At 49.9% G+C, this 19,051-nt stretch overlaps 1 protein-coding gene across 1 annotated transcript in view; it reads right to left on the bottom strand.

Moving 5' to 3' along the window:
• Window positions 1-19,051, bottom strand: part of LOC308369148 (transcription initiation factor TFIID subunit 4) — a gene marked incomplete at both ends in the record, with an annotated part of 80,287 nt that overhangs the window by 17,667 nt on the left and 43,569 nt on the right. The window contains one exon of the mRNA XM_080843493.1: window positions 7,300-7,422. Within this exon, the coding sequence (XP_080699619.1) occupies window positions 7,300-7,422 (123 nt within the window). The remainder of the gene's footprint in view (window positions 1-7,299; window positions 7,423-19,051) is intronic.

The following is a 19,051-nucleotide window of genomic DNA, read 5'->3' as shown; positions in this document are numbered from 1 at the left end:
CATCCCTTAAGGGTGTGTTCTTTGTTTTGGACTGTTGTTCAAGAGCCTGACGCATATCCTCCTTATTGCTTCAGAATAAATAGGCAGCTACACACCAGCTAGTTAAACTCTTTAGGAAGCAGCCGTTTCCAAGTGGTTTCACCCATCAACTCAAAGCTGGACTGGTGAAGCACACGTGAACCGTCATCCTCCTCCAGCCTCGACACGGATCAGGGCGAGGGACATTGTGATCATTGTGATTAATGTGACGCAATGTTTTCCCCTCTTTACTATTATTATTATTATATGTGGTGTTGTTATCTTTTAATATTGGTGCACTTGAGAGAGTGGCACAACAAGTCTGAAAGATGCGACACTTAATTTGCCATCGCAGTGTAGATTCTGGCACAAATGGCACACCGGTACTGCTCAGTTTAGGGATCACAGTGTGACAACCACGCCAGAGTGAAGGGCATTAATGAGACATGTCTTCACTGCACTAAAGGGTAAGAGTGGCCTTATCGGCCATTATGTTCCTGAAATTGTCATTTGTTGTACAGACCATTTGGGCTCAACACTGAGGAAGTTAGCCTTGAGTTTCAGCTCATCTGTAAGGTTGAATGTAATCACCTCAGTATCATATAACACACACAAATCCTTTTAGTAACCATGTAAGTAGCTATACATATCACACACTGAAAGAAATGTTGATGATCATGCTATGCAGCAGTTTTGTGTTAATTTAATTGTCTGCTCTAGCTTACCCATCCTTTGTTAAATTACTTAGTTGGGCTGGGCTGAACCTCATACACAGGTTCAACCAAAACAAACTAGTGATGAGCTTAACATGACACTTTTGAGACAGTTCTATACTTACCTGCGTTATGGCTTTGTTGAAAAACACAAAAGGTAACCAGAAATGAAAATGAAACCATAAACCACAGTGTCATTAATGATGACCATCTAAATACTAAAGCTATAGGTGTACTTAAGGCATAGGCAAACTACTGTAAAGGATGGTAAAAAGAAAATTTTTGATATTACCATATTTGTTACGATTTAGAGGCCTTTTCTTATTATTCACTACTGATCAGAGTACTATGTCACTATATGATCGATGCAAACAATGCCCTTATTCTCATTTTCCATGGACCAAACCAGCTGGCACGATAAACGCGAAAGATAGCAGCCTCCCTGGCCTTCGCCCCCGGTGTGCCACTCACGCTGTAGGGCAGCTCTTGTGAGGGGGCAACGCATTCATCAACAATCTGACCAGAGCACCCCTACACACCCACTATGGCCTTTCTTGACTTTGGTGCTTGGGAGTTTCCAAAAAAACAACGCCTAAAGACAAAAGGCAAACTCTGACACTGTGCTCTTTCTAGGATAAACAACCCATAACAAGTTCTCAGTGGTGGACATGATACATATTTGTGTGTGTTCCCTTGTGTGTGTGTGTATAGAACATAATTGGGCTTTTAAACATGGACTTGGCTTCTGATTCAGCCCATGTTTAATTCATGCAGCTCAACTGAATGGCTAAGGTGAGTTCAGGAACAAAGGGTCAGGACACTTAGCCCTGCCCTACACACATGAACATACAGCGTGTGTGTATGTGTGTGTGTCTGTGTGTGTGTGATTGTGTGTCTGTGTGTGTGTGTCTAGAAACATGCCATGTGTATACAGACACAGAGAATGTTCATGTGTTTGTGAGTGTGTGTGTGTGCGTGTGTGTGCGTGTGTATGTGCATGTATACAAGGGCACAAATGTTAAAAGAGTGTGTGTGAATGTGTGTGCCGTTGTGTGCCTGTCTACACATCCATGGAATGCCCAATACAGTAAGATTTTGTAAGAGAAGAAAACCGCAAGGCTAGTAGCATAAACGGTCTACATGTTGGTCTTCCATATGGCAGAGAGAACGGGGGGGGGATTTTCTAAAAAAGAAAAAAAAAGAAAAAAAAGAGTTGATATAGAGAAAAAGGAGCAAAGGAGAGGAGACAAAATAGAGGGATGGGGAGGAGGGAAAGAGAGATGATGGCTAAGGATGATGCCCAAGTGGCCAGTAAGTCCCCTACCCCTCTGGACCCACCCCTCCCCTCCCCTCCCCTCTCCCTCCACTCCCCCTGCATATCTCTCTCTCCTTATCTCTGCTGGTCGAGCTTTCCTGTTTGTCTGGCTGAAGACGGAGCCGTTTACGCGGGGGCAGTGCTTTAAGAGGGAAAGGGGGATCAAGAAGAGAGGGAGAGAAAATGAGAATATGCACTAGTGTGTGTGTGTGTGTGTCTGTCCACATGCAAGTATGAGTGTGTGTGGGTAAGGATGGGTGTTGGTGGGCTGGTCAGTTGCATAGCTGGTTGGTTGGGTGTGGTGTGGTGTGTATGCATGTGTTTAGAGGTTTTGTGTGTGTGTGTGTGTGTGTGTGTGTGTGTGTGTGTGTGTATGTGAAGGGAGGTGGTGGTTTGCAGAAAACGGCACACTCCAAGTTGGGATTGATTTACTTCATTAACCGAGATTACAAGTTTAACTTACAAACCAGAGGTCAAAATTTCTCATTAACAAGGGGAGCATGGAGACCCTGAGGGCAGAGAGACCACTCTTATTACCAACTACACATTTCAATCTGTCTTTGATGTTCCCTGTCTGCCTTTCTGCCGCTGCCCTCCCCCTCCCCGCTCCTCTTTTTGGCAGAGAGGTTGATTTTAATTGTAGCTATAGAACAGAGCCTCGTTTGCCTGCGAGCCAGCCTCCACATCTGTAGAGAGTGCGGCTTTAGTGATATTGGGTGCAGTCCATAGCCTCGGGCACATTTTAATGGCTCCCCCCTTTCATTCTAGGCTCAGATTGTTTTCCACGTGACTCCTGTTAATTTCGCTGCAGGAAAGGGCATCAGTTTTCCTTGTGCTCCCTCCCTCTCTCTCTCTCTCTCTCTCTCTCTACCTCGCTTTTTTGCCTTTTCCCTCTCTTTCTCTCTCTCTTTCTCTTCCTGTCGGTCCTCTTTTTCCCCCCCCTTCTCTTTTTCCACTCTCCTCGCCGATTCTCTCTCGTTTTTCTGATCTGCTCCTTCTCTCTCTCTCAAAGTGAAAAAGGTGAAATGAATAACCAATGGTAGAGGTGGACTGCTGCCATAACACAAGCGCCCAACCCCATCAACTCTCCTTCGCCTCGCCCTTCCCTCTCCTGCACTCCGCAGACGCGGGCATGGCGACCGCGTCCGACAAGTCCAGGCACTTTAGCGGCCATCCCCGTTCAGCAACCCACTTTCTCTCCTCCTCTGATGGGATGAACGGCTTGAGTGCTAGCGATGGCGACAGGCAGCTAGAGGCTAACTCACACTTGCCACACGAACGGGCCCTCGTCCGTAGCGGTTGAATGCGGGGAGCTCGGAGGTGAATCTACCAAACAGCAAGCTGAAGCTGAAGGCAAGCAGAAGCTCTCCGCCAAGACGCTGGAAAAGACCACGCCATTGATCCTCACCTTCCACACTCCACCACAGAGCATCACTGATCGATCAGCAGGAACTGTTAACCAGCCCCCGACACACAGCTCCAGTGCCAGACTTGGGGGGGGGGGGGGTCTGCAGTACCTTACCTCAACAGGGGTGAGACTGTGATAATGAAGTAAACATCCCTCACCTCTCCTTGCCCTGCTCTTCAACTTCTCATAACACTTCCTGTTTCTCAATCTCACTCAATTTATCCTCCTTCACTCCCGCTCTCTTCCTCTCTCTTCCTCCCTCCCTCACTCTCACTCTCACTCTCACTCTCCCTCTCCCTCTCTCCCTCTCCCTCTCCCTCTCCCTCTCTCACTCTCCCTCTCCCTCTCCCTCCCTCTCTCCCTCTCCCTCTCCCTCTCTCTCCCTCCATCCATCCATCTATCCCCTTCGTCTAAAGCCCACTGCTTTTGTACTACACTTCAAAAGCCTGTGTTGTGCTGTGAGCACGGGGATGTTTCAGGCACTGTGCTGTGACTGGGAGGGAGGGGGTGCAAGTGCGGCCCCCCGTCTGTGCTGGGGGGCCCCATCGAGGGCCACAGCAGGCCGTTCTGTGTCCTTCTCCTGGAGAGAAAGAGAGCAAGAGAGAGAAGAAAAAAAAGCGCCCCGTGCTCCTGCCTTTGCTTGAAACTAATCCGCCCTGCGGAGCCTTGCAAGACCTCTTTGTTCCCTTCCTGCAGACGAGATCAGGCTGCAGACAAACACACACACACACAAACGCACACATACACACACCGCAGCTCTTGCTGGCTATCAGTTTCAGGCCCTCTGGCTATCTGCGTCCAGGCACTGCCTTCGCCAAGCCACCATGCAGAGGAGGAAGGAGGGAAAAGAAGGAGGGGTGGCAGGGTGGAGGAAGAAAGGAGTGGAGAGGAGGGTGGAGCAGCAAGCCCAACCAGCAGCAATCGCCGATGGAGTTTGTCTGTTTCGACGCGGGAACCTGTAGGAGGTCATCCGCGAGTTTATAAGCCTCATATTATCTCTTCTTCCCTCCTTTTCTCTTTCTCAATCCCAGATCTCTCCCCTTCTTCATCCATCCATTTCTCCATTCACTCACTTTCTCTTTCACACAACCTCTGACAACTGATCCCCCCCCCCCCCCCGCCCCATTTCTTCTCTCTGTAAGGTCATTACACCTCTCCCTTAATTTCAGCCTGCTCAAAGGAACGCCTTTGTCTAGTCTGTGGGCCCTCCTTAATGCACCGAGGCCGCCTTGCTCAGCTCAGGATGTGATGTCGTGGGGGAAAAATAATCAGCATGGGCCTCCATAATGCAGGCAGCCTGTGCTCGAGGCCAGCTAACCCCCCCCTCCATTCCACCCCCGCCATCCTCTCAGCCAGCGCCCCCACCCCCACGGCCCGCCGCACCCCCCCCGGCTCATTGCTGTGCAGATGAAATCTATGACAAGCCCCACAGTGAGGCTGAGAGCGGGCTGCCGTCCAGCAAGCAGCCAGAGGGCCCGGGGGCATCCTGTGACCCCCTTAGAAAAGTCACATTCACTTTGCTCTGGAGAAGGGAAAAGAGATGGCCGCCGGCAAACCACCCCGGTCCCATCCCCACATCCCCACCCCAGCTAAAGCCCCCGCCAGCCAGCCTCAACCAGAGCAGAGGAGAGGAGGGAGTGTGGGTGGGTGGTGGTGAAAAGAAGTTAAGATCCCCCCCTCAACACACACACACACACACACACACACACACACACACACACACACACACACACACATATAATAATATATATATATACACACCCCCACCTCTCTCTTTCCACTCCTCCGCCCCGATCCCTCGCTCATTCGCGCCGTACGGCACAGGGACCACACATCATTAGGTTCTCCCCACTAATTACCCACGGACAGGAAGATGGTGGAGGGAGGAAGGGGAGGAGAGGAGAAGAAAGAGGGGACGATGAGGGAAGAAGAAGAAGAAGAAGAAGAAAAAGAAAAACGGCTGTTGGGGAAAAAAAGGAGGGTGAAAAAAAAATCAAGTGCATATTCACAATTATGGTGTGTGACTGTTTATATATTTATTTGGAGTTTGCTCCCTCGTTGAGCATGGGGAGTCTTGTCCGGTGATAGGGGGCACGGCCACTATGGCGGCGGTGTGTGTGTTTATGTGTGTATGTGTGTGAGGGGGGAGGTCAAAGCACCACACTCAAGCAGCAGAAGTAATGCTTTTATTTTGTTATTTATGCTTGCCGTGGTTTACGGACACATTGTATGCGGCTGGCTTTTTTCTCCCCTAACAGATTGCAGCTAAGCGCATGATGCGAACACACAACCCAATAAGCAGGTTATTAAAATGACGAATTTACATTCAGAATTCAGGGTTTTTTTTTGTCTCTTTAAACAGTTTTATCATATTCAAAGGATTACTCAGACCACTCTTTATGAATCTTAATAGTCTCTGAATTTCTCTGTGCAGAAGCATTCCAGTTCTGACTGTCTCTGCCTGACTACACAAGTACTGTAGTGTTGGACCGACGATATTTAATACATAAGATTTGCTTTTCTTTTGATGCCAGCTTCTTTTTTTCCCTCAGTTGAACTTGATTCCTATGGGAAACAATGTTTGCTAAAACCATAAGCCGTCGTAATTGAGACCATATTTAGTCAGGCGCATGAGAAAGAGCCAACATGCTTAGGCCCCTGTCAATACGTGTGTAACTTCATGTGTTTCCAACAAGCTGGACAGAGCCGGAGAGGAACACCTCTAGCGTGTTTGTTTTGTGGCATTCCCAAAAGCCTTACAGCCGTCGCAATTAAGGAATAATGACCAACCTGGCATCCATTCAAATCTCAACGTAAGACTTAAAAAGAGGAGGGAAGGAGAAAAGGGTTGGGGGGGGGGGGGGGGGGGGGTCTTCTTTGCACGGCTCTGGCAACCCGTGGCTTTTTTCCGCTCTCTTCTTCAAACTGGATGTAAGAGGAAATGAAAATGTGAGTGACCCTCTCGGCAGAGCGAGCGCGACCCTTAAAACGGAGGACAGAGAAACAAACGAGAAGAGAGGAGGCAAGAAGTGGCCTGGCAGCAAACATGGCCTCAGTGCAAAAGAGAGAGAGAGAGAGAGAGAGAGAGAGAGAGAGATGGGAAAGACAAATGGAGATGAAAAAAAAAGAGAATGAGTGTATTTGTGTGTGTACGTGTGTGTGTGTGAGAGTTATTGGCTCATGACACAACTGGAGGAGATATCAGAACAGCTCATTCTCATTGTCTGAAGGGGCTGGCTGGGTGAGCTTGAGAACAATGCTACAGACATTCTCTCCACAGTCTCCCAGTCCAAGCCTCTTCGCTGAGCAAGACCAACCACGCTGGCTTAACACTGCATCTACTCCAGCTTAACACTGCATCTACGCTATCCACACCAACCTGCTCTGTATTCACTGATCAAGATGGCTGATCAACACACTGTTGTTCTTGTGTTCCATCTTTGAGTAAAAGGTCCACGACTTTACTGCTATCATTAGGACCCAAGCGCCCATGCTAATTTAAATGAACCACTGAAAGAAGCGCCCATGGGATGACTGCTCTTAGATAAATCATACACGGTAAACTCTGGCTCTCTCTCTCGGAGTGAATTGCCGGCGAGCGGTGGGAAAGGAACACGAGGATCTGCCCCCGCGGCTGCAGCGGCACGCGGACTTCCTCCCCTCTCAGGAACACTTGGCTCAGACGGATCAGTGAAGCTTGGAGAGGGCCAGCCACGAGGGGCATCCGGGGCCGACGGGACCTCTGAGGACACACTAGAGGACTCTGGGATATCAGAACCGGGCCGCCTGCAGGGGGAGTGAGCCCGCGTGGAGGAGGGAGGGGAGGCGAGGGGTTTCGATCTTACCTCGGTGCCTGACGACGACGCTCCCGGCGAGTCCACCTTGCGTTTCTTGCGGGGCCCGATGGCTGCCAGCGCGGTCAGGTTGGCTTCACGCTGCCGGATCGTTGCAAGTTCCTGCTGCTGCATCTGAGGGGAGGAGAAAGGAATTCAAAAAAGGATAGGAGGTAGAAAGAGAGAGAGAGAGAAGGAGAGGGAGAGAATGCAATCAGGTTCATTTTGACTGGCAACACTAGCTATCTAAGTGAGTTCATCACATAATGACTTAAATCAGCACAGCACAGATGGTACAGGCAAAATGACTCTCATGACTAAATCTATCCCCAGCACCTCCCACCCACCCTGATACCTAACCACAATAGCAGGAGGAGCCATTTCACAGTAAGACATCTTCAGTCAGACCACCAGCACATTTTCCTTCCCTTCTTCAATCTGGACTAGAGTCAGCCCGTGCCCCCTCAAGATTGAAGTAACTGCAATCTGCAAGTTGACATCTAAAACTCCTGCCATCGAGATGGATAAGGGGTTAAAGCTGACAATCAAAAAACAGTTGATGTTCCCTGATTACTTAAAAGTCAATCTACCACTGTCGATTTGTACGGTTGTTACCGCCTTCTCCGACAAGCCGATGTGATCAGACCCGTTTTCCAGTGTGTGACGTTCGACATAAAGCCTATAAATCACGCCTCTCCAAGCTTAAGTGCTGTGGATGTGATCAGAGTGTGCAGGGAGAATATGCGTAACTGCGATGTGTGTAAGTGGAGGCACACAACAAAAGGATTTATGTGTGAATGTGAAAATACAGCCCTTAGTGTTCTACCTGGGAATCAACCCTGTGACATCAGCATCACAAGTCAAACCCTCCGAGCTCGACCGGTTGAGCCCACACACAGGATCTCATCTGAAGCCACACTAATGACCTGGCAGCTCTGAGAGTCGGCCATGTTGTGTCTCCAGCATCCATTTCGCGGCCTGCCTGAGGAGAGGCCCCTCTGCTCTAAAATGGCAGCGTGCTGTCAGGCGTCGGGGCTGCAGAGTGTGTGTGTGTGTGTGTGTGTGTGTGTGTGTGTGGGCGGCCGGGCTGTGCTGCGCCGCCTCGGTGGTGCAGTCACATGCTCTGATGTGATTTCTCCCGTCGTGATTTGTGAGAGGAGGCGCGACGCCCCAGGTAATGTCATGGGTGGCCGCAGGGAGAGTGAGAAAGAGAGAGAGAGAGAGAGGGAGAGAGAGAGACAGGAGCGAGAGAGAGAGAGGGAGAGAGGGGTGAAAGAGAGGATGGTTGGAACAGCGTGACTGGGAGCTGGCCTTTCTGCCGGCCGGACGTGTGAGAGCCCCCAGGACATGGCACAGAGGGCATCAAGCCTGCCTGCTCTGGCAGCAACACGCCAGAACACGCACACACACCCACACCCACACACACACACACACACAGATATTCCACCATACCCACACCTAAACACTAGCAAACCCCCACACAAAAACACAAACACACTGTGAACACCGATCCAGCAGGGGGTTGTAGGAGGAAGGGAGGGTGGGTGAGCGTGTGTGTGTGTGTGTGTGTGTGTGTGTGTGTGTATTTGAGCAATTAAAAGGGAACAATCAATGCCTGCCTTTCATACTCATCTACAGTGTAATGTGGGTTAGAGGAGAGATTGTGTCCAGTTTTGCTATTTTTAAGGTTGGTGTTTAAGGTTTGGAGGGTGCAGGCAGACGGTTGCATTGGTAGATGCAGCGCAAAGAGCGGTGCGGGCCCATCGCTGTGGCAATGATGGCCGTGGCGTCACAAACACTAGCAGTGCCCCTGGCGCAGGCTGGCCTTTAGGGGGGTTGCCACTTCTCATCACTGCAACAGGCAGACGAGCTGGAGCCCCCCGCCCTTCTGACAGCTCAAACACATACCCAACACGCTAAAATAAGGACACACACGTATGTGTACACACACACAGCCACAGCCACACACACACACACAGCCACAGACACAGACACAGACACAGACACACACACACAGACACAGACACAGACACAGACACAGACACACACACACACACACACACACACAGACACACACACACACACACACACACACACAGGGATGCTCTCTATGGGCCAGTCTCCTTTTCTCTCAGAGGGCTTTGGGAACGGTCAGTAATGCTGAACTATAACTATTATTTCTATTTACTTTGCAGACGCCTTTATAGACAGCAGCTTACAATGCAGTACAGGTTGTCTGTACAGCTGATCAGTGTGGGTATTGGGTGGGTACTGTATGGGTTCTGAACTCATGATCTTTGCGCCACAGCGCTTTGATTAACTAGCTAAGGTACAGGAACACAGAGGCAGCGGTTTGGAGCTGGGGAGCTTGTGCGTGTTGCAGCATGACTAATACACAACATCCACTGACCTATGGGCCACAACTGTGCTTGGAGATGAGCCTTTCTGTCATCCAGCCTTGACATGCATGAGCTGCAGGGGCAATGGGCAGAGGGTGTGTTTATGATCATCACAAATCGCTAGCTGTCACAACTCCAGTCACTATGGAGACACACACAGTCACCACAGAGACATGCACGGCAGGCATGCCATTGCGGACGTCGACCCAGCAAACCCCACCACAGACCAAGCCTCCAATTAGGCACACCTCCTGCGTCGGACCAACCCCAACAGATAATGGGCAGCTAATCCGCTGGCTTCATGCCACTCCAGGGGATGTGGCACTGGTGCACTGTGGCTGGCACCAGGATGTCAGGATACCATCTCTGCCCGGCAGCTGGCACCAGGCTCAGGCTCCGAGTGCCTGCGGGGACAGTCTGCGTCTGCAGTTTTACGATGCCACGATACACGCAGACGTACTCTGTGCCATCTGCAGTGCCTGTTGTCAGTGTGCGATCGATACCTCAGACAGCGGGGTGGTGGCGTAGGAAAACGCCCGATTCTCCTAATGCGCAGAGAGACAGGTCTGTACTATGGGTCTCTCCTAATGTGCAGAGACAGGTCTGTCCTATAGGTGCTGGCTGTGAGACAGGCTCAGAGAGACAGGTCTGTCCTATGGGTGTTGGCTGTGAGACAGGCGCAGAGAGACAGGTCTGTCCTTTGGGTGTTGGCTGTAAGACAGGCGCAGACAGACAGATCTGTCCTATGGGTCTTGTCTGTGAGACAAGTTCAGACTATGCTCTACACACCGTGCTGGAGACTGAAAACTCCAGGGTTGTGTACATCAAATATTGCCAAATTACCCCAAATTCACATTTGGTTATAAACGATATCCGCAAAATATCTTATCGATTGTCTGAGCGCTACCAGTAGCCTCCATCTTACTGTAAAGGTTAAAGGCTAAAATATCTGCCACGGCTGAACGCTGTTGCCATCAAAGGTCTCCTATAAAATAAAAAAAAATAACAAAAACTCACCCTATACAGGAACCCCTTCCATATGCTCATTTCTCCCTACCTTTCAACAGACATTAGAAAAATAGATGTCAAGTTTGATCAATACCGGAATATGTGCTGGCCCCCTCAAGCCTTCTTTAAATACCAGAGGAGGTGGCGGCCCTTGCTGGCCTTTGAGGAGCAGGGCGTCGTGCTTGTAAGTTGAAATCACTTTCCAAAGGTCACGGCCAGCAGGACATGCCCGAAACATCCCCAGTGAACTCATCTATATTTGCTGCTCAGATTGAAAAAGGGGATGGGGAAGCTGGCGGTTAAAATTCACACGGAGTATTTACAGATTCAGTGCAATTACTTTGTGACTGGAGGCGTTTGTTTCCAGGGCACACCAACGGCTGCGAACGGCACAAGGAAGGCTCTCTGAATCTCCACACGCTTCATAAACACTGTCAGTCACGTAGCCAGACTGTGTGTGTGTGTGTGTGTGTGTGTGTGTGTGTGTGAGTGTGTGAGTGCCTGAGGGGATGCACCATATGTAATATTCTACCCAGAGTTAAATTACATACATGTGTGGTCGTAGCATTGTGAGCAAGAAATGCACTATGGGGTCTGAGAAAATTAGCATGCAAACACTGAGATTTTACAAATTATATGAAAATAAATCTGAAGCCGTGATGTTCATTAATTTAAGGTTAAGGGACTGTAAGTCAAGAACAAAACACAATTTCCTCAGTAAATGAATCGACTAAATCAGAAAGAAATACTGTCTGTAAGTCTATGCTTCACTATGCTTTACATGACAGAACACCCTGTTCCACCCTATGACGGGTGCATTGCAGAAGAGAGAGACCAGATCAGGGCACCATATCTTCCAGGGTGGTAATACCCCAGCCCCAACACGAAGGAGGCAGAAAACAGCATCCTGACAGGCGACCTGCCTTTCACGGTCTCTGCAACTCTAACAAAGGCTCCACACACACACACACACACACACACAAACACACACACACACACACACACAACACACACACCCTCCCCCCCTTTGCCCCTTAGGCTTGCTCTGGGCTTTGCAGACACTAACAGACAGATGTCCTTGGTGGAGCAGAACGTGTGTGTGTGTGTGTGTGTGTGTGTGTGTGTGTGTGTGTGTGTGTGTATGAGCCTGACGTTGGGGGGAGAAGAAGGGGGTGGGGGGGGAGCGAGAGGGGTGGTAGCCCAAGTGAAAGGAGGGTAAATAAAATAAATGTCATGGGTCCGACGCTGATCCCCAAACCCTCCCGACTCCCAGTCCTCAGGGACAAAAAACACACACACACACGGGCACGCGCACGCGCACGCGCACACGCACACGCACACGCACACGCACACGCACACGCACACGCACACGCACACGCACACGCACACGCACACGCACACACGCAAACAGATACAGGTCAGATGAATGGGTGAACGCGTGTGTGTTTAGGTCTCCACGTGGCCATTTCCTTTCAAAGTTGCCTGGCGCACACTTGGCTTCCGGGGCATCTGAGCACTTCTGCAGGAACATCTGCAAGCTGTGGGCTCCTTCCTCATCCCAATGTGCGGTGTGTGTGTGTGTGTGTGTATGTGTGTGTGTGTGTATGTGTGTGTGTGGGTGTTTGTATGTGTGTTTGTGTTTGTGTGTGTGTGTGTGTGTGTGTGTGTGTGTGTGTGTGTGTGTGTGTGCACGCATAAGGGCTAGCGCTCTGCCCCTGGCCCCTCTACTAACAGAGGGAGCGCTGGTAGGGGTGATGGGGTTGGGGGAGAGGAGAGGGCTGGCCTTCAAACAAGAGATGGTGTGATATGGCGTTACGTGTGCCAGCACCCTGCCATTCCAATTAATTAATACATAACAGCTAATTACATTACTTAACTTTAATTTACTCAATTAGTTAGTGCGGGATGATTCTGTGTGCTGGCTGAATAGGGACACACACACACACTCAGAGACAAGCCCCCAGAGTCCCTTTGTTGATCAGCCCATCAGATTAGTGCATAACAGCAGGTCAGCAAAGATACTCCATACTTGTCTGCTTGGCTTGATTGCACATCTATATATAAAATAGGGGCATATTGTTAGAAATGATGGCGTTGCCCTTCTTTTCCTGCCTAACCACAAGGAGAGGTGGCCAGGTGTGCGCCCGGCAGCTTGTTGTGCCACGCTGACACTTCCGTCCTTGCCAACTTCAGCAAAACACCCTTCAAAGACGTGACCGCAGGGGAGAGTGGGGACAGAAAGAAGGAAAGAGAGAGAGAGGCAGTAGTGAACCTTCAACATGAGAGCCTCAGAGATGGGCGAGAGACTAACTCTCTCTCTCTCTCTCTCTCTCTCTTTCTCTCTCTGTCTGTCTGTCTGTCTGTCGCCCCGAAAGGGCCTGGGTGTGCCAGACCTGTTGTCAAGGGCCAACCACCAATTATTCAGTGTTAGGAGCTTCTCTTCAGGCACAGGTCATTAGGAGTGCATGGTCTTTCTGACCTCATCCAGACACACACACACATGGGCGGGCATGGGCGCACACACACACACACACACACACACACACACAGACACACAGACACACAGACACACAGACACACAGACACACAGACACACAGACACACAATTCACCCCCACACATTCATATTCATACGCATCTTATTTGCAGAAATTATGAGGTGCTAAAAGTGTGTGTACGACACGCGACCTTGCCCTACGTGCCGTATGCTAATGAGGTTGAACTAACGAGGTGGTGGTGGTGGAGTCGGCGTGCAGGCGGCCGGTGCAGAAGGGGGCCGCGGCGCGGCGGAGCATCTGAGCGTTTGTTCAGTGGAGCGTTTGTGAGGTACGCGGGGTTAAGCAGCGCCGAGCTGGAAAGGACCTGATAAGCACATTTAAGGCAGACTTCACATCGCGCTGCTCCGTGCCGCGCCGACACTGGAGCCGATCATTAAAAATAATGCTTATCTAAGGGGAAAAATTTCCCCACTTGAAAATGTTTCTTTCGCTTTTGTGTTTTTTTCCCCACGCACATTGCTCCTTGCTTGGGCTAGCACTCTTCTTTCACTGTCTCCCTCTCTTCTCTTCACCTCTCCCACTCTCTTTCTTTTTCACTCGCTTTCTCATTTTTCCATGAGAGAGGTTCAGTGCTCGTCACCTGCTATTGATCACATGTAATTTGCATCCCGGAGAAGAAGTGAACTCAGATGCTTGAGCGCGGCGCGAAGAGGACGGCACCGATGATTTATTCATTTCCAAATCAAAAAAAGAAGAAGGAGAAGAGGAGGAGGAGGAGGAGGAGGAGGAAGGGGAAAAAAAACTGAAGGTAGATGAGAGGAGAAGCTCCAAAGATGGAGGGAGACTGGAGGCTGTAACGCTGGGCTCCTCTTCCTTTCTAACTCCCTTTCCCTTTCCCTCTCTCCCTCTCTCTCTGCCTGAAGCCCCCGGGCCCTTGGTGTGCAAGTCCTTCTAATTAACAAGGTGAATCATGCCGCCTCTCTCTAATTAGGCAACATGACAATCTAATGGAAACATGCGGGCAAAGCTGGCACACTTAGAATCACCTCACAAAGGCGCCCTGCACCCCCCCCCCCCCTCAAGCTGCCCACCTCCCTCCCCTCTTTGCCTGTGCCCTCCCGCCCTCCCATCCGCCAGCCTTAGTGCGGCTGATCTGGCCTTAGAGCTGATGGAGGGAGGGGGTCTGGAGACGCTCACTTGCACTCACACGGTGGAAGGGAAGGTGCAAGGGGTCAGAGGTGGGCTACGAGTGTGTCTGTGAGGGTGGGGGGTTAGGGTGTCAGTCAAGAGTTTCATTTCCTTTTTTCCCCCCTCCTCATTTTTCAAGTGTGTAACTGAAACACGTCTTTCCGCCCAGCTTTTCTCCTCTCCTCTCCTCTCTCCCCACTCCCTCTCTCCTCTCCCCTCTCCCTCTCTCCTCTCTCCTCTCCTCTCCTCTTCTTCGTCCCAGGCAGGCAGGGAGGCAGGCTGGCAGCTCGCCACGAGCGTAGCTCCTTGTACCCAATTCCCATGGTGCCGGAGTCCCAGGGAGCGCGAGCACAAAGAGAAGTGTTCATCCTTACGGGGCTCCGACGTGGGCCCTGCACTGCCGAGCCAACGCTGCAATCTCGCTCGCAGGCAAATCTCCCTTTTTTGTTGTTCTCCTCTCCCCTCTTTCCTTCTCTCTCACTCCCTCTCCCTCTCATTACGCCACTTTGTAATATAGGAAAACACACAGGAACACCAAAGGTATTTTTAAAAGCTGGGGCTGTTTTTTTCCTTGTGATATGACTTGAGGAAAAAAAAAAAGAGAGAGAAAGAAAGTGAAGGCGAGAACGCCAACAACAAAGTAACAAATAAAAATAGTGTCAGGACAGCCCGCTATTTAGCCTATGCACATTTTGTCTTCAAAACACATCTTTATTATGTGATATTTTTAATTAAAAATTAAATAACTGGCTTTGATCTATCAAATAATTAAACTGAAACACAATGGGCAATTAAAAAGACATCCGCTGTACATTTGTAACCGTAATGGATATCTCCATTAATGTAAATTATAATCGGAGCCTTCTGGGAGGTGGATGAGAGAGCGAGACGTGCCTAGGCCTCCTGTGTCTCGGTGCTGGGATGGCCTCACGGTGTGATCCAGTGTCAGGAGCCCAGTCCAAAGATGAGCGGAGGAGAGGAGAGATATGGCTGTGTTTGGCGACACACACATTTACAGCTGGTGCTGTAAACAAACGGCTGTGGCAGAGGTTTGGTGTTCCGGGGTGGTTCCAGCTGGCAGGCCTTGTGTGCTGACCGGCTACATGCTGTGTGGGTTTAATCTCCATCGGTCCCCCACAGCTTCCACATCAAAACTGGGTTACGGGACCTTTATGGGTCTAGAGTTCAGCCAACATTCTGTAACATAATTGCGAGGCTGATGATGGAGACTACATTTGGTAGAGATCGGTGCAGTGAATCAGCTGACGTCTCTATCAATTTCCTGTACGATTCGGTTCAGAAGGAGTTTATGTGCAGGCTGCCCTTTATGCCAGGGCAGACTCCTTTTGAGGCAGCAGAAACAGAGAAGGGAACAGGATGATATCAGTGGCACTGCTATGCAGAGAAACCAACTCTCCTATCCAGTACTGCATCTGACTCATTTGCCCACCCTTATTCCATGTGGAGGCAGAAGTGCCCATTCACTAAAGGGCATTCAAAATGTGATCCGAGGGGCCAGACTTCAAAACACACACACACACACACACACACACACACACACTCACACACACTCACACACACTCACACACACTCACACACACTCACACACACTCACACACACTCACACACACTCAGTTCATGTTTTGCTGGTTCAGTGACATAGCAGACCCTTGTCCTTACAGGCATGGCCATTTGGGCACATGGACACTCATGTAATAGGTGCAAGGGTGAGAGCCAGCAGAAGGAACGGTGGCACAGGCTGCAGTGTGAGCTTTATATGCAATGCCGGCGTGCAAATGAGGCAACACACACACACACACACACACACACACACACACACACACACACACAACGCACGTACATACACACATGCCTCCAAAGCGCCCGAGGTGGAAAAATATTTGAGGAAAATTATTCTAACAAAAAGCTGCAGAGAGTCCCATCGGACAGCTCTCCCGTTCTCTCACACGAGGCTGGGATCACTCCCAGCAAAAAAACTAGAGCATTGCTGCAAGGACAAAGCATCACTGTGGATGTATGGAGAGATAGACAGAGGGAGGGAGCGGTGGAGAGAAAGAAAGGCAAAGCATAACAAAAAGCAAGACAGAAAGAAAGACAAAGAGACAAAGAGAGAGAGAGAGAGAGAGAGGAAGAGAGAGAGAGAGAGAGAGAGAGAGAGAGAGAGAGAGAGAGAGAGAGAGAGAGAGAGAGAGAGAGAGAGAGAGAGAGAGAGAGAGAGGGGGTGGAACAACTGACTGGGCTCAAGATCTGGTCTATGATAAAAAGCGGACAGACTTGAGATGTCATTCAGTGCAGGCGCACAATTGAAGACTGCAGCCAGGGCTCTTCAAAGCGCACAGATCCCTTTCCCCAACCCAGCTGTGGAGTTAGCAAGAGTTTGTGTGTGTTGTGCTTTACATCAGAGGCCTGCAGAGTTGACAGAGGGAGAAAGATAGTGATATAACAGCCTCACTATCCATCATGGTACACCCCGTGCTGCTCTTACAACACTATTGCGTTTCAAAGGCAGTCAGTCAGACACAGTTAGCAGGCTAGCTGTGCGTGGACAGCGGTGCAGGTTAGAGGGCTCACGGGAGGCCAACCGTAGACATCATAGTAGACCAAGTCCCTTAGCAACCCAATCCCATCTTAGACACTGGAGATTTTCAAGGTTCAAGAAATAGTATCCTACAAACTATGACCAACCTATATTGGGACATTTATAACGGTCCTTGTGAATAACACACAAACACAGCACCAATAAATGACGATGTTAATTCCACCCACCCACCTGTCTGCCTTTTGCACAAAATAAACATCATCTCCAAATGTATTGTTTGGTTTCTGGAATCACGTTTTGGAGGCCTGGACTACTTTTATCATGACCAGGCCAGACAGTGAGGCATCCGGACTTGAAGACGGGGACTATTTTTTTTTTTTCCACAACGAGGAAGTAAAGTGCATCTAACGAGTCCAATCAACTGGGTCAGAGTATGGATGGAGGGCAACCGCCGGGCTCCTTTCACTTCCTGGATATGAAGACTGAGGCCTCTGGCAGGGCGTTTCTCAAACCTGTGGTCAGTTCCAGGGGCTGCGCTCTCCATCGCGGGGTCTGGACGCTGAGTGGACACCCCCACCCCCACCCCTTGGGGCCTGAGGACTGGCCAGGAATGATGAATCTGTGGCCGCAGTGTGTGTCTGTGTGTGCTGACATGGTGATGCATCTGCTATCGCCCCAACACAGCCCCCTTTTGAAGTGGTGTGTGTCTGTGTGTGAGTGTGTGTGTGTGTAGGTGTGAGTGTGTGTGTGTGAGTGAGTGTGAGTGAGTGTGTGTGTGTGTGTAGGTGTGTGTGTAGGTGTGTGTGTGTGTAGGTGTGTGTGTAGGTGTGTGTGTGTGTGTGTTTGTGTTAGGGGGCGTCTTAGTGGAGTGCTTTTCTCAGGCCACACCATAGGGGCAGCAAGAGGAATTAAATGGCAACAACAAAAAAGATGAGGCCAGATGGGGGCAATATTGACAGATTTGGGCTCTCACTCCATCCTTCTCTTGCAAACACACAGACACACAGACACACAGACAAACAAAGACAGACACACAGACACACAGACACACAGACACACAGACACACAGACACACAGACAAACAAAGACACACAAAGACACACACACACACAGACACACATATCCTATGTCAATTCCGGTCCTCCATGTTTAGGCCTACATTACACATACTAATGCATACTAGAATGATGCCTTGCCAGATTCAAAGTATACTATGTCAACACTGTTTCCAGCATGGATCGTATAATTCCACTGTAATGCTAAAACGCTGTGGATCTGAAGTCGGACATGCAAACCATATCCACAGCACAAATCAGGTTTCAAAGGTTTTAATGGATATGACTGTAAACTGTCTCATTCCATGTGCCAGCATAATCCTAACTGAAGACATCTGACCTAACGCTGAACTCAAATCCAGAAACCCCATCTTCCAGCCCTTTAGATGGGAACATTAGGCATGGCAGTAGCACAGATGTCGCACCATCTTTGGGCTGATGTGAAGGGTTTCAGAAGCCATTGTGCCATTTCCAGTGGCTTCACCAGGCACCTACCCATCATCCAGGTCGGGTGAGAACATATGTGCTATGCTCCTTACAGTCTGTCCGACACACACAGTCACTGTGGCCCTAAGCCACGCAGGTGATGAACACCACACTGGCGTCGGGACGAGAACCGACAAACGTTCAGAATTTTAAAAAAGGGTCTTAAAAGAAAATCTCATTCCTGGTTTTGGCATTTGGCAGGGAGAGGGAGGGAGAGAGAAAGAGAGATAGACGGAAAGAGAGAGAGAGCAAGAGAAAGACCAAAAATGAGAGATTGAGCCTCACATTAAATGAAGGCGCAATTTCAGCAGAAAGAAGAAGAGAAGCTCTTTAAAATTCAGAGTGAAAATGAGCGGGAGCTGCTGCGAAGCAAGGAATGAGAGAAAATGAAAGAGAGAAAAGAGAGACAGGGAGGAACAGAAGGAAGTGAGAGAGAGAGAGAGAGAGAGAGAGAGAGAGTGAGAGAGAGAGAGAGAGAGAGAGAGAGAGAGGAGAGAGAGAGGAGCTCACAGGAGCTAATCTGGCAGCATCCAGATGATGAGCCGGCTGCCACTTAACAGGGAGGAGATCC

The sequence above is a fragment of the Sprattus sprattus genome (genome assembly GCF_963457725.1).
Source record: "Sprattus sprattus genome assembly, chromosome: 8".
NCBI lineage: Eukaryota > Metazoa > Chordata > Actinopteri > Clupeiformes > Clupeidae > Sprattus > Sprattus sprattus.
This window is presented reverse-complemented; position numbering and strand designations above follow the sequence as displayed.